The sequence below is a fragment of the Chionomys nivalis genome, chromosome 26 (genome assembly GCF_950005125.1).
Source record: "Chionomys nivalis chromosome 26, mChiNiv1.1, whole genome shotgun sequence".
Classification (NCBI taxonomy): domain Eukaryota; kingdom Metazoa; phylum Chordata; class Mammalia; order Rodentia; family Cricetidae; genus Chionomys; species Chionomys nivalis.
Window position 1 is genome coordinate 1,410,011 of NC_080111.1, and position 12,897 is coordinate 1,422,907.

Consider the following 12,897-nt stretch of genomic DNA (forward strand, 5'->3'; position numbering starts at 1 on the left):
AGAGAATCATCTAGTAAGTACGTGCTGTGTATAAGTTGAGGGGCAAGATTTTAGATGGGACCAAGGTAGGTGCTGAGACCAGTTCTGATTTTCAGTCTTTGTGGGTCTGCTTCCTTCTTTGAGAGACAGTGAAGCTACCTGGCTTGTCTGTTTCATCACTGTGTGTGTGTGTGTGTGTGTGTGTGTGTGTGTTGGGGGCCTCAGAAAGCTCCTAAGTGTCTTTGGGCTATCTCAGGAATACCGCTGGGCTATCTCAGGAATACTGCTGGGCTATCTCAGGAATACTGCTGGGCTATCTCAGGAATACCGCTGGGCTATCCTTTGCTTACCATCTCTAAGTATTTATTCTGATAACATCTTTCTTTAGGTTTAATATCTGGGCTTCTCCTTTCTAGTCTCTGGATTGGAAGCCCCTTCCTCCCTCTCCATCTCCCTCCCTCCAGTCTTTCCATTCTCCCTCACTTCCTTTGAACAGGGTCTCACGTAACACAGGCTGGCCCAGAGCCTAGCTGTAAATGGCCTCCTCAGATCCTTCTACCTGGTCCCTTTACAGGGCTGCGATAACAGTCACAGGCTGACACACTTAGTTTTATGCGGTACTGGGATTAGCATGCAGTCCAGGGCTTCATTCATGCTAAGCGAATATCCTCTCAACTGGACTATATACCCAGCCCTTCTCTTCGTTGTTTTTGAAACTGAGTCTTGCTGTGTAGCTCAGGCTGGTCTTGAACTTGTGGTCTTCTGGCCTCAGTTGCGCAACGCTGTGATCACAGGTGTTTCCCATCATCTCCTAGTTGGTAATTGTCTCTTGACTCGAACCCTGGTCTCTCAGGCCCAGCCTTCCTTCTCAGCCTGGGCAGGAAAGGAGGTTTGAGACACCTCAGCCCTCCCCACAGTACATTTACCCTGACATTTGCTGTAGTTTCTGCTGTGGGTATGGGACAAGCGAAAGAGACGGCCACTCAGCATTTGGAAACCTGTGTTTACTAGCTACATACATCCCCAGAGGATGGTACCTCACAGAACTGGCCACAGTGAACTGGCGATTTAGTGTCTCTGGGTTTCTTGTTGGTTAATGGAAGAATTTTTGTCTCGTCAAAGAACAGACTGTTCTTGAGAGCTTAACATCACACTGAAATTTCTGGACCTTTAGTTATACATATAAACTGGAAGGCACAGAAAAGGCCAAAGTTTAACTTTCTGACTCCATAAATTCTAGACGATTCCTGTGTTCCTTTCTTTAGGGATTCTTTAGGTTGAGGTGACAGATTTAAATATGTCCTAAGGACTGCATGGGGCATATTTCTGCTGGAAGGGTATTTGGTGTTTCCTTGGAATTCAAGTTTAATTATCCAACCCATGTTTTTATTTGCTAAACCTGGTAACACACCTGTCAGTGTGGAAGGTCTTATGACTAGCTTGTCACCCACACCAGCAGGTAGAGTCTCAGGAAGGCAGGGACACTGGCATCTGGGTGTTTGAGGGGAGCCTGAGGCAGGTACCCAGGTTCACCTCCAGGACTGCTGCACAAACACCATTATCTGTGTGGGCCTCTGCGTGGAAACCACCGGGAAACAACCTAAACTAATCACAGACAGTCTGTGACCACATAGCTTTCCACTTTAAAATGATCTCAAATAAAAATGGAGCCACAACCGGGCAGTGGTGGCACACACCCTTAATCCCAGCACTCTGGAGGCAGAAGTAGATGGATCTCTATGCGTTAGAGGTCAGCCTGGTCTACAAATCTAGTTCCAGGACAGTTAGGTCTGGCCCCTGTCTTGGAAAAAAAAATGGAACCACAGAGACCAGCAAGATGGCTCAGCAGTTAAAGGTGCTTGCTGCCATTGCTGGCAATCGGAGTTTGATCCCTAGGGCCCTTCTGGAAGACTGTGCTGATTCTCACAAGCTGTCTTCTGACTTCCACAAGTGCCCTCCTCAGGAAAAAAATAATAGACACAAAAACAGGTTGATGTAATGTAATGTGCCAGAAAGAAACTTAGGAGGGCACTTCTTTCCAGATGGCTCTTCATTCCCCACCTCTTCAAACCATGGGATGGGGGCATGGTTCTGAGTGTGGTCTCTAGCCCTACATAAACTGGACATGCCTACACATGCTTAGAAACCCAGGATTTGAGAGATGGGAGCACTAAGATCAGAAATTCGAGTTCAAGGCCAGCCTGGGCTACCTGAAACCCTGTCTCCAAAACCATTTTTTTCCGTATAATATTGAAGTGGAAGAGGAATTATTTTGATATGGTATGGACATTATAATTTTCCTAACACAACAACTTCCTATACTTGGGTTATGTTTTATTCTATTTGATGCTTCTGCTGTCTTTATTTCCAGAATGGTATCTGAAGTATAAGTCACAGGGCTTGTCATTTATGCTACAATGAATTTGTCTAGACACGCTTTCTGTCTTTAGTAGATGGCTTCTTGACAATTAACAGCTGGTACAATCTCCTTTTCACACCCCGCCCCACCCGTCTGTTCCTTGGGACGTCTGTACTGCCCTGGGGGATTGATGGCTACGGTTGGACATCACGACTTGTCCTTCCTTGAGGAGTAAAACCCACTTTTGGGGAAGACTTGGGAAAGCAACTCTGCCGTCTGGAATGAAATGATACTTAATGCATTAATCACATTCAGCCAGTCGTAGGCACTCCTTTCTGACTACCATGCTGTTAGTTTAGTGACAGTTCCAAGAGCCGACTGGATCCCTTGCAATCTCCATGGCATTGAAAGAATTCTCTGATCCCCTGTCGATGAGGTAAGGACCCTGGGCCACTTTCTGCACAGGGCAATTCTCTGGTTGCTCCCGCTCGCTTGCGGGGCGAGTGTTAGCCCCACTGACCTTGTGAGCTCCTGTCAGGCAGTCGATCTCAACCTCGGAACAGGCAGCTCCGTAGACGTAGTACGGGAACGGATCCCCCTCCTGCTTCTCCCAGTCCATGAAGGCCTTGTAGCCCCTGAGAGGATAAAGTCTTTTAGAATGGGGGAGGGCAGAAACCACAAACAATAGCCATAGCTTAAAAGAAAAATATCAAAGTTTACAATAGCATTTCAGCTGGCTGATACTCATTTCAGCTAGGTTTTTTTGTTTGTTTGTTTAAAGATTTGTATTTATTTATTTTTTAATGTATACAGTGTATACATTCTGCCTGAATGCCAGAAGAGGGCACCAGATCTCATTATAGATGGTTGTGGGTCACCCTGTGGTTGCTAGGAATTGAACTTAGGACCTCTGGAAGAGTAGCTGGTGTCTTTAACCTCTGAGTCATCTCTCCAGCCCCCTTTATCTATCTTACAGAGGATGTGCCTTGAGCTGTGGGAGGGATGTCAAAGACGAAGAAGACAGTGATGTTTGCTCCCACGTTGACAGATCTGCACATTAGGAAACCCCATTAGTTTGGGGCTGTGTTCCCAGAAAGTGCCCATCGAATGTGCTAACCCCAACCACAGGGGACTTGGTGACAAGATAACAAGATAGCAAGACAGGTAAAGAGGACCCCGAGATCCTATTCATTCATTTACACACGAAGATGCGGCCGACGGCTTCACGTCTTGTTTTTATCCTAGTATTAATATCTGCAGAGCTGAAGTTTGAACCCAGGGCCTCTCTCACTGGACCACGCTCCCACCCTGAAGATGTGCTCCCATGGAGGGCTGGACGGGCTATTCTGGGGCTGCACTGGACTGGTCATCACCTCTCCTCTCTCTTTCCCCACAAGCGTTTCCTTTTACGCAGGCGTGTGTAGACTAAATTGGAACCCATAGTGCCATGTATCCTTCTTGAATTTTATAGTCAGTTCTTCTCTATGCTTCATGTATTTAACTAACATGGATTTATTGAGACCCCCCCCCCCATCGATCAACACTGTCTATATGAGGATAAATGATTTCTCACCATACCCCCCAAAGCCTGCCTCCAGGGAGAAGGGTTTTATGACAAAGAAGGGAGATTGGTAAGGTTGAGTGAGAAGTTAGTTCTGGGGATGATGTCACTATTCACAACAAGGAACAGTAAGGATTGAGGGTGTAGGTCAGTGCTAGAACGCTTGCCTTGCATATACAAGGTCCTAGGTTCAAGCCCCAGCACCAGAACAAACAGCTAATAATTGTAAATAATATTAGATAAATCAGAGTGTTTTCAATCCTATATGGGTTATTAATTATTCAATATTTCTTTAGCTATACCACGCAGAGGCCTATGTGAATGCACAGAATTTTGGGACTAGAATAAACTCCCATAATTATATAATACACTCTTTCTTATGAATAAGGGCTGAGGTCCAAAGTAATCGGATCACCTTATGGTCTCGTAGCTAAGCCAAGATGTTGTTTGAGTTTTACCTGAAGTATCCAGTGGCCGAAAGACTGATTCTCTGTTCAAATGCTGCTTCTATCTGTGGAATGGGCATATTTAAGAGAGATTGAATAGATATATCATTTGTTAGGTGAAAAATGAGAATATTTCATGTGTAAAACTTGACGTGTGCTCCCTGATGTGGTTGCCCTGCTCTGATGGCATCCCTCACAGCTTTTTCTCAGCTGGAATACTGACAACTTCCTCTGGTTGAGTTTGAAAGCCTGGCGTAAACACTAGAAATTAAAATCCTGTGATATATCCATGGTAGAGGTGATGAGAGACGTCTTAGAGAGTTAACAGGGTTTGCTGCTCTTGCAGAGGGCCCTACTTCAGTTTCCAGCAGCCCCATGGCAGCTCACAACTGTCTGTAACTGAACTTCCAGGGATCTGATGCCCTCTTCTGGCCGCCACATGTACTGCATACAAATAATAAACGTGCAGGCAAAACACATAAGCAAAATAAAAACAAGTAAATCTTTATTGTTCTCTCTCTCTCTCTCTCTCTCTCTCTCTCTCTCTCTCACAGGAATTCCTCTACGTAGCCTCGGCTGTTTTGGAATTCACTTTGTAGACCAGGCTGGCCTTGAACTCAGAGATCTGCCTGTGTCTGTACCCCGAGTGCTGGGATTAAAGATGTGTGCCACTGCATCTGGCAATAAATAAGTTTTTTTTTTTAAAAAAAAGCTATTTGGAGTTAATTTTTAAGTGTTAACAGTATAAGATGTGTGTGTGTGTGTGTGAGAGAGAGAGAGAGAGAGAGAGAGAGAGAGAGAGAGAGAGAGAATTATCCTAATGAAAAAGTGTAGGATATTGTGAAGTTGGATTAAACGAGTCATTAGCTTTGAGGCAAATTCAGTTCTCTTTTCTAATCAAAGCATCCATGTTTTTGTGTGGCTTCTGGAGGCCCTTTTCCTCTTCTTCCATCCACAGGCAGAGGGAAGGCTTCTGATGCTCCTCATACATACCCTCTCCTCTTCCCAGGGGACACCCTTTCCCGTGTGAGCTCTCCACACACACCCTGGAACAGTCCTCTCAACCTTAACAGAAACCCACTCGCTTAGAGAATTTTCCAAATTTATGGACAGACACTTAAAGCAGCAGTTTTTGTTTGTTTGTTTGTTTTGTTTTGTCTTTTTGAGACAGGGTTTCTCTGTGGTTTTTGGAGCCTGTCCTGGAACTAGCTCTTGTAGACCAGGTTGGCCTCAAACTCACAGATCCGCCTGCCTCTGCCTCCCGGGTGCTGGGATTAAAGGGGTGCGCCACCACTGCAGGGCAAAGCAGCAGTTCTTAACCCGTGAGTCACGACCCCTTGGGGGTCAAATGACCCTTTCACAGGGGTTGCCTAAGACCATCAGAAAACACAGATGTTTACATTATGATTCAAATGGTAACAAAATTGCAGTCATGAAGTAGCAAGGAATCAGTTTTATGGTTGGGGTCGCCACAACATGAGGAACTGTATTAAAGGGTCGCAGTGTCGTGTCTGCTCCCTGCTGTGGCACTCCGACTGTTTTTGGATCGCTATCTCACCTACAGTAATGGACAAAGGGGAACGCTTACCCAGTCCCTCCATGTTCCATCTGGATTTTTCTTAACGATGGGCTCCAGGCGTTTCAGAAGGATCTGGCAGGCATTCTAGAAGGAATGGAGAGCCCTGTGGTTAGGACTCATGGTGAAGGCTCTTCAGCGACCGCAGGTCAGCGAGTGTGCACAGGGCACAGAAGATGCACAGCCCAGGTCGAGGTTAGCATCAGCTGCAGGACCTACTCTCCCATCTTGCCTTACTTCCTATGAAAATACCCCAATTTCTACTCTCAGATCCTCTTCCAGAAATATCCAGGCTTTACTTCTCTTTTTTCTTTGTTTAATTACATCTTTGATCTTTATTTTGTATTTCTTGGTTATTAAAATAAATGTGATAAACATATTTTCATTCAAATTTGTGCTTGTTACAGTGACAGACCCCTATTCTTCTGGGTCTGAAGCGTTCAACTCTAACTGTTTCTCTGTCTGTTATGAAATCACTATTTAAAGGCCCTGGCTTCGGGTTTGAAGTGAAAAAATTCAGAAAATTGATTTTAAGACACACACGCAGGCAAAACACCCATGTATATAAAATAAAACGCAAATCTTAAAAATGCAGAGCTAAAAAGCTGGGTGGTGGTGGCGCACGCCTTTAATCCCAGCACTCGGGAGGCAGAGGCAGGTGGATCTCTGTGAGTTCGAGACCAGCCTGGTCTACAAGAGCTAGTTCCAGGACAGGCTCCAAAGCTACAGAGAAACCCTGTCTTGAAAAACCAAAAACCCAAACAACAAACAAACAAACAAAACCCAAAACCCCCCAAACAAAGAAACACTGTGTCTGTGTGCAGATAAGCAAACCAGAGAAGTTGTAAAGTTCACCAGGGAAGGAGAGGCCACAGTCACCTGCACAGCTCTACCGTTGACATCCGCGCCGACAGACGCTGCCGTAGCGATTGTGTTGGGCACGGTGGCGGTGCTGGTCTCACAGATGTACATGTAAGACATGGGGACTTTTAGTTCCCGGCTGGCCACCTGTGAGAAGGGACACGTTTTAAATCCAATCATTTCTAGAAAGACTTAAGCCATCTTGGTCACATTGAAAACATCTCTACCAAAGACAATTTTTGTGATATTTTCAGTTAGTTTGTATGACTGTGCGTATGAGTGTACGAGTGTGCTGTGACATCCTTGTGGACATGGGAAGACAGGTTTCAGGATTCAGCTCTCTCCTCCCAACACATGGGGCCTGGGAATTGAGCTCCAATGGTTAGAGTTAGACTTGGTGACAAGATCTTGACCTGTTGAGACATCTTGCCCGCTATTGGGATCCCTTCCTTCCTTCCTTCCTTCTTCTCTTCCCTTCTTCCTTTCTTCCTCTTTTTTCTTCTTTGAAACAGGATCTCATCAGGTAACCCTGGTTGTCCCAGAACTCATTTTGTACTAGGCTGGCCTTGAACTCACAAACATTTATTTACTTCTCTCTGCCAAGTGCCTGTGCCATTACCCACGGCTATGTTGTCCCCCCCCCCCCACGATGCACACTCTCCAAAAGGACCTACTCAATTCAGACAAGACCAGCCCTCTCCCGCTCCTTGCTCACCCAGGGCGACGTGCAAGATCCGGGCCCAATGAATTCTGGGCCCCATCTGCTGCAGGAAAGAAAGTCTAAGACTCATGCAAGGTCAGTCGCTTCTAAAGCAGACAGGCAGCTGCTCTGAGAAAGGAACCTTTCCACGGGGATTGTTTAGGAAGTAGGCTGGAGGTTAGGGGTCACCAGCAGCAATTCTGTGGCTTTGGCTGATTGTTGTTAAGAGGAGCTAAGGGGCCAGGTGGCGAAAAGCTACAGCCTGCACTGTAACAATCTGAAGAGTCCATCTTAATGTTCAATGTATCCAATTCAAAGGACTATGTTTTTCTTCTGAGATCCCAGGGCTGATTGGATTGCTCAGCAGATACATGTACTTGCCATCCAGGCTGATAACTGAATTTGGTACCTAGCACCCACACAGTGGGAGTAGAGAGCTGACTTCCCCAAATTGTCCTCTGCCCTCTACACACGCCATGTTCTGTTTGAGTGTGTGTGTGTGTGTGTGAGTGTGTGTATACAGAAGGACTCACAAGCACATATGTCTTTTTGTTTGTTTCTCTGTCCTGGAACTCCCTCTGTAGACCAGGCTGGCCTCGAACTCACAGAGATCTGCCTGCCTCTGTATCCAGAGTGCTGGGATTAAAGATGTGTGCAAGTACTCCGGGCATGGATCGTTTTTGTTTTTTTGTTTTTTTTAAATGAAAAAGAAGCTGGGATCATAGCTTCTTTATCATTGTAGCTTAGTGTTAAATCTCTTGCCCAGTTTGCACAGGACCCTATACTCAAGTCCCAAAACTACTGGAAAGAGAGAGGAGAGAGAGAGAGAGAGAGAGAGAGAGAGAGAGAGAGAGAGAGAGAGAGAGAGAGAGAGAGAGAGAGAGAGAAAGCAAAAGTGGGAGTGGGAAGGAGAGAAAGAAAGAGAAGTTACAGGATGTTAATAGTTGAATCTTTTGCCTGTTCCAATTCTCTGTTGGTGTGTGTGTGCGCGCGTGTGTATGTGTGTATATGTGTGTGTGTGTGTGTGTGTATGTGTGTGTGATCTATACTGGCATTCTGCAGGCTCATGAGTGGTGGGTTTAGTAATAACCCTTTCCACCTCCCAGACCCGGCCAAGTTCCTGAAGCATTTGTGTACAGATGGGATTTCTGTTGCATTGTCCATCATAGTTTATATGCAAGAAGCTTTCTCAACTCATGCAGGTCTTTTAATTTGAATGGACCGTCATCGTCTGCCTTAAAAATATCCCAGATTCCAGTCATGTCAACAATGTGTGGAGAGACGGATGGCTGGGTTTTATTTACGTTACCTGTAGCATTTTGGTGTGGATGCCTTGTCCCAGTTCATTGCCTCCATGTGCGACCAACACAGACCCGTCCGTGTAGATATGGACCAGTGCTGCGGCCTGTAAGACAATCCGGAAGGCCTAGTTCACTGCGGGCTGGCAATTAGGGAGGTTCAGTATCAGAGACAAGGTAGGGGACTGGAGAGATGGTTCAGTGGTTAGGGGCATTGGCTGCTCTTCCAGAGGACTCAGGTTCAATTCCCTGCATCCACATGGAAGTTTGCAACTGTCGTAACTTCAGTTCCGGGAGAGACGAGATCCTCATTTGGTTTTAATGTGCAGTGAGTGTGTGTATATGGCGCAAAGACACGCATGCAGGCAAGACATTCAAAATATTTTTTAAAATTTCAAAATAATAAATTTCTAAATCTACTCCTGGAGCAGTGAGGTCAGAGATGCCATGTTTCCCAGTAGGACCTTGGGACTTAGTTCTACTCTATGCAAAAGTTGACTGCAAAGAACTTTCCTACTTAGGAACCTGGGTTTTTTTCCCCTCCCTCCCTCCCTCCCTCCCTCCCTCCCTCCCTCCCTCCCTCCTTTCCTCCCTCCCTTCTTCTTCCCCCATCTTTCTTCTTTCTTTCTTTCTTTCTTTCTTTCTTTCTTTCTTTCTTTCTTTCTTTCTTTCCTTCCTTCCTTCTTTCCTTCCTTTCTTTTTCCCTTCTTCTCCCCCCTCTCTTTCTTCCTTTCTTCCTTCTTCAAAATCTTTTACTAAGTAGACTAAGTAGCCTTTGCTCTGGGGAATGCAGCATTCTTTGAACACGAGCACACACCAGTCAGACCAAGACTGTGTTAGACATGAGGGTCATTTAGCATGTGACATGTGTGAATTTTACCTGGTGGTAGCTTGTTGCAGCAAAGCCAACTGAAAACTTCATGGGGATAATAGCAATACCCCTCTTCTTCCAGTAGTTCTTCCGATTGAACTCTTCTGCCTGTGTCCTTCTGGCATGAAAGGAAGACTTGTCCAGACACTCGTTCCAACACCTGATCAGGGGCTCGGGACTGAAAGCTTGTTTGTAGATGGTTTTATCGATTGTTTTGTACATGTTTTTCTCCCTAATCTGAAACAAGCGTGAAATTCCGTCAGTGCCTGTGGTGAGACAGATTGACATCTGGGGGCTTAGAAAGCCTTTCCTCTGAAGAGTAATGCACTTTGGTGGGGAGGACAGATGTTTCTCCACTGTGCAGCCGTGAGAATGACAGGGCTGCTTTCATCTCCACGTTAATGTATCAACCAGGGTCTCTCTCTGTCTGAAGTGGAGTGCAGTTGGTAGTGGCTAGTCTAAAAGGCAAGGTGATGGAAGGACTGAGGAGGTTGGGCTATCTATCTATCTATCTATCTATCTATCTATCTATCTATCTTATCTATCTATCTTTCCATCTATCTATCTTTCCATCTATCTACCTACTTACCATCTATAATCTATCTATCTATCTATCTATCTATCATCTATCTATCTATCTTATCTATCTATCTTTCTATCTATCTATCTACCTACTTACCATCTATAATCTATCTATCTATCTATCATCTATTTATCTATCATCTATCTATCTATCTATCCATTATCTATGTATCTATGTATCTATGTATCTATCTATCTATCTTTCTATCTATCTACCTACTTACCATCTATAATCTATCTATCTATCATCTATTTATCTATCATCTATCTATCCATTCTCTCTCTCTCTCTTTCTCTCTCTACTATCTATCATCTATCTATCTATCTATCTATCTATCTATCTATCTATCTATCTATCTACTATCTATCACCTATCTATCTATCATCTATCTATCTATCTATCTATCTATCTATCTATCTATCTATCTATCTATCATCTACCTATCCTGCAGCATCTCCCCCATCCTCTGTGTGTGTCTGTATGTATACATGTCATGGCATCTATGTGGAAGTCAGAGGACAACCATGAGAGTCAGCTCTCTCCTTCTACCATATCGTCCCCAGGGATAAAACTCAGGTTGTCAAACTTGGCAGCCATCGTCTTTATCCACTGAGACATCTTATTGGCCCACCATTTTCTCTTCAAACTTCAGGATTCAGAGGATGGAACGGAGTTGGTAAAGAGTGAGTTAAAGCCAGGCTCTACCCTCATAGGTGAGGCTCGTTCTGCTAGAAAGAAGTCGCAGAACAAATAACAGCCAAGATAGGTCGTCAAGCCTTCGCGTCTAGAATATATGGCTAAACCTTTTAAAATTTGTGTTGGATCAGGATCTGCTTCATATCCTTGGTGTTTTCAGCACCCAGTGGTGAGCCTGCTGGAAATGCCTGAGAGCTTTTCATTCTCTCCAGTTTATTCTAATAGAAGCCAAAAATTTACTGTATTGTCAGCAGCAACAACACTGGACTGAGACTATGCCCATTTTCCGCAAACATTTTTATGTGTGGCTCTGGGGCTGTCTCTTAACTACTGTGCCTTCTCTCCAGTCACAGAACCATTTAAACCGCTTAAACTGAGTAACAAACAACATATGTGCCAATGGTGGAGCGGCTAAATAAAGGAAGGCGTGTCCACATCACAGTCATGGAAAAAAAATGAAGCTCTTATCACAAACTCTGAGCCACGCCGGGCGATGGTGGTGCATGCCTTTAATCCCAGCACTCGGGAGAGAGAGACAGGCAGATCTCTGTGAGTTTGAGGCCAGCCTGGTTTATAAGAGTGAGTTCCAGGACAAATAGGACTGTTACACAGGGAAACCCTGTCTTGAAAAACCAAAAAACAGACAAACGAAAAAACTCTGAGCCAGGGTTAATTTGTACAGTTTTCTAGTGTTTCCTGGAGCCACTAGCTAATTCCTGTCTCCTCTGATTCCTTACCACCAGCCTTGGTTATAACCCCGGTTATCCTCTTACCTTTTCTGGTGGAAGCCCACATTTAGCAGCCACAGCTGTGATACAGGATTCTGTGACCAGGGTTCCCTGTGGGAAGCCAAACCCACGGAAGGCTGTGTTGGATGGTAAATTGGTCATGCACGCGCGACCTCGGAGTCTGAGGTTGCGGATTTTATATGCATTTTCCAGCTTCAGCACAAGGAATTCCGTGACCTGAAGTAAAAGGAGATACCCACATACGTTAGAGGGCACCATCTCCCTTTCTGTAAAGATTCATCTAGACAATTTCCATCTTACCCACTCTCAAGAGCACAGTTGGTTTTGGGGTACACGTACCAGCTCCGAGTCATCTAGGGTACACCCTCCGTTGATGTAACACTCAATGTCTAGGGCTTTGATCCGTCCACTGTTCATGAATCCCACCTGTCACCAAATGATGGACATTGTACTGATTTATTTAAAAGGTACTCACCAAGTATGAGTCACCCCACAGTCCCCTGATGTCAAGGACAGACTGTGCCCCCAGTTTGCTCCTGTGTGGCACCCTGCCTGCAGGGGACTTGTCTGTCTGACTGAGGAAGCTCTTTCCTGACCCACGTCTTACTGAGTCTTTTCCTTTCAATGGACAACCCTGGCTCCATACTTGATGTGGGATTGCCCTCTGTATGCTGTGAATGTATTTTATTACCATTGGTTAATAAAGAAGCTGATCTGGGCCTATGGCAGTGCAGAATAGAGCATGGTGGGGATTCCAAGCAGAGATAGAGGAGAAAAGAAGGCAGAGTCAAAGAGATGCCATGTAGCTGCCAAAGGAGACAGAGGCCCAGATCCTTACTGGTAAGTTGGTATGAATCTTGGTTTATTGATTTAAATTTAAGGCCAATTTTGTTATATGTATATTTCTGTTCTTGATTAAGGTATTGTGTTTGTGCAGCTCTTTAAAAAATGTATATATAATTAAGAAATACAGGTTCATAGAGAGTCACCTGTAATAGTCAAGCTTGTAGTCATGTTAGGCTTTCTAGATGTACAGAGATATATTTCAGATGGATGGATATTTTTCATATCTTTCAAAGACTACAGAATATGGCATTTAAAATGTTTTAAGAACTTAGGACTTTTCATGACAGTGAGACGTATCTGCTCCTGGCAGCACCTATCTACTTCAAGAGGATGATGGGCATTGAAGAGGCTCCTTATGGAGTTTTTTTTAGC

At 44.8% G+C, this 12,897-nt stretch overlaps 1 protein-coding gene across 2 annotated transcripts in view; it reads right to left on the reverse strand.

Moving 5' to 3' along the window:
- Positions 1 to 12,897, reverse strand: part of LOC130866959 (aldehyde oxidase 2) — a 73,923-nt gene that overhangs the window by 14,995 nt on the left and 46,031 nt on the right. For both annotated transcript variants that reach the window (XM_057758627.1, XM_057758626.1), the window contains exons 24-31: positions 12,019 to 12,105; positions 11,704 to 11,895; positions 9,661 to 9,888; positions 8,792 to 8,887; positions 6,801 to 6,929; positions 5,934 to 6,008; positions 4,358 to 4,410; positions 2,859 to 2,973 (exon numbers count right to left, since the gene is read on the reverse strand). In XM_057758627.1, the coding sequence (XP_057614610.1) occupies positions 2,859 to 2,973; positions 4,358 to 4,410; positions 5,934 to 6,008; positions 6,801 to 6,929; positions 8,792 to 8,887; positions 9,661 to 9,888; positions 11,704 to 11,895; positions 12,019 to 12,105 (975 nt within the window). The remainder of the gene's footprint in view (positions 1 to 2,858; positions 2,974 to 4,357; positions 4,411 to 5,933; positions 6,009 to 6,800; positions 6,930 to 8,791; positions 8,888 to 9,660; positions 9,889 to 11,703; positions 11,896 to 12,018; positions 12,106 to 12,897) is intronic.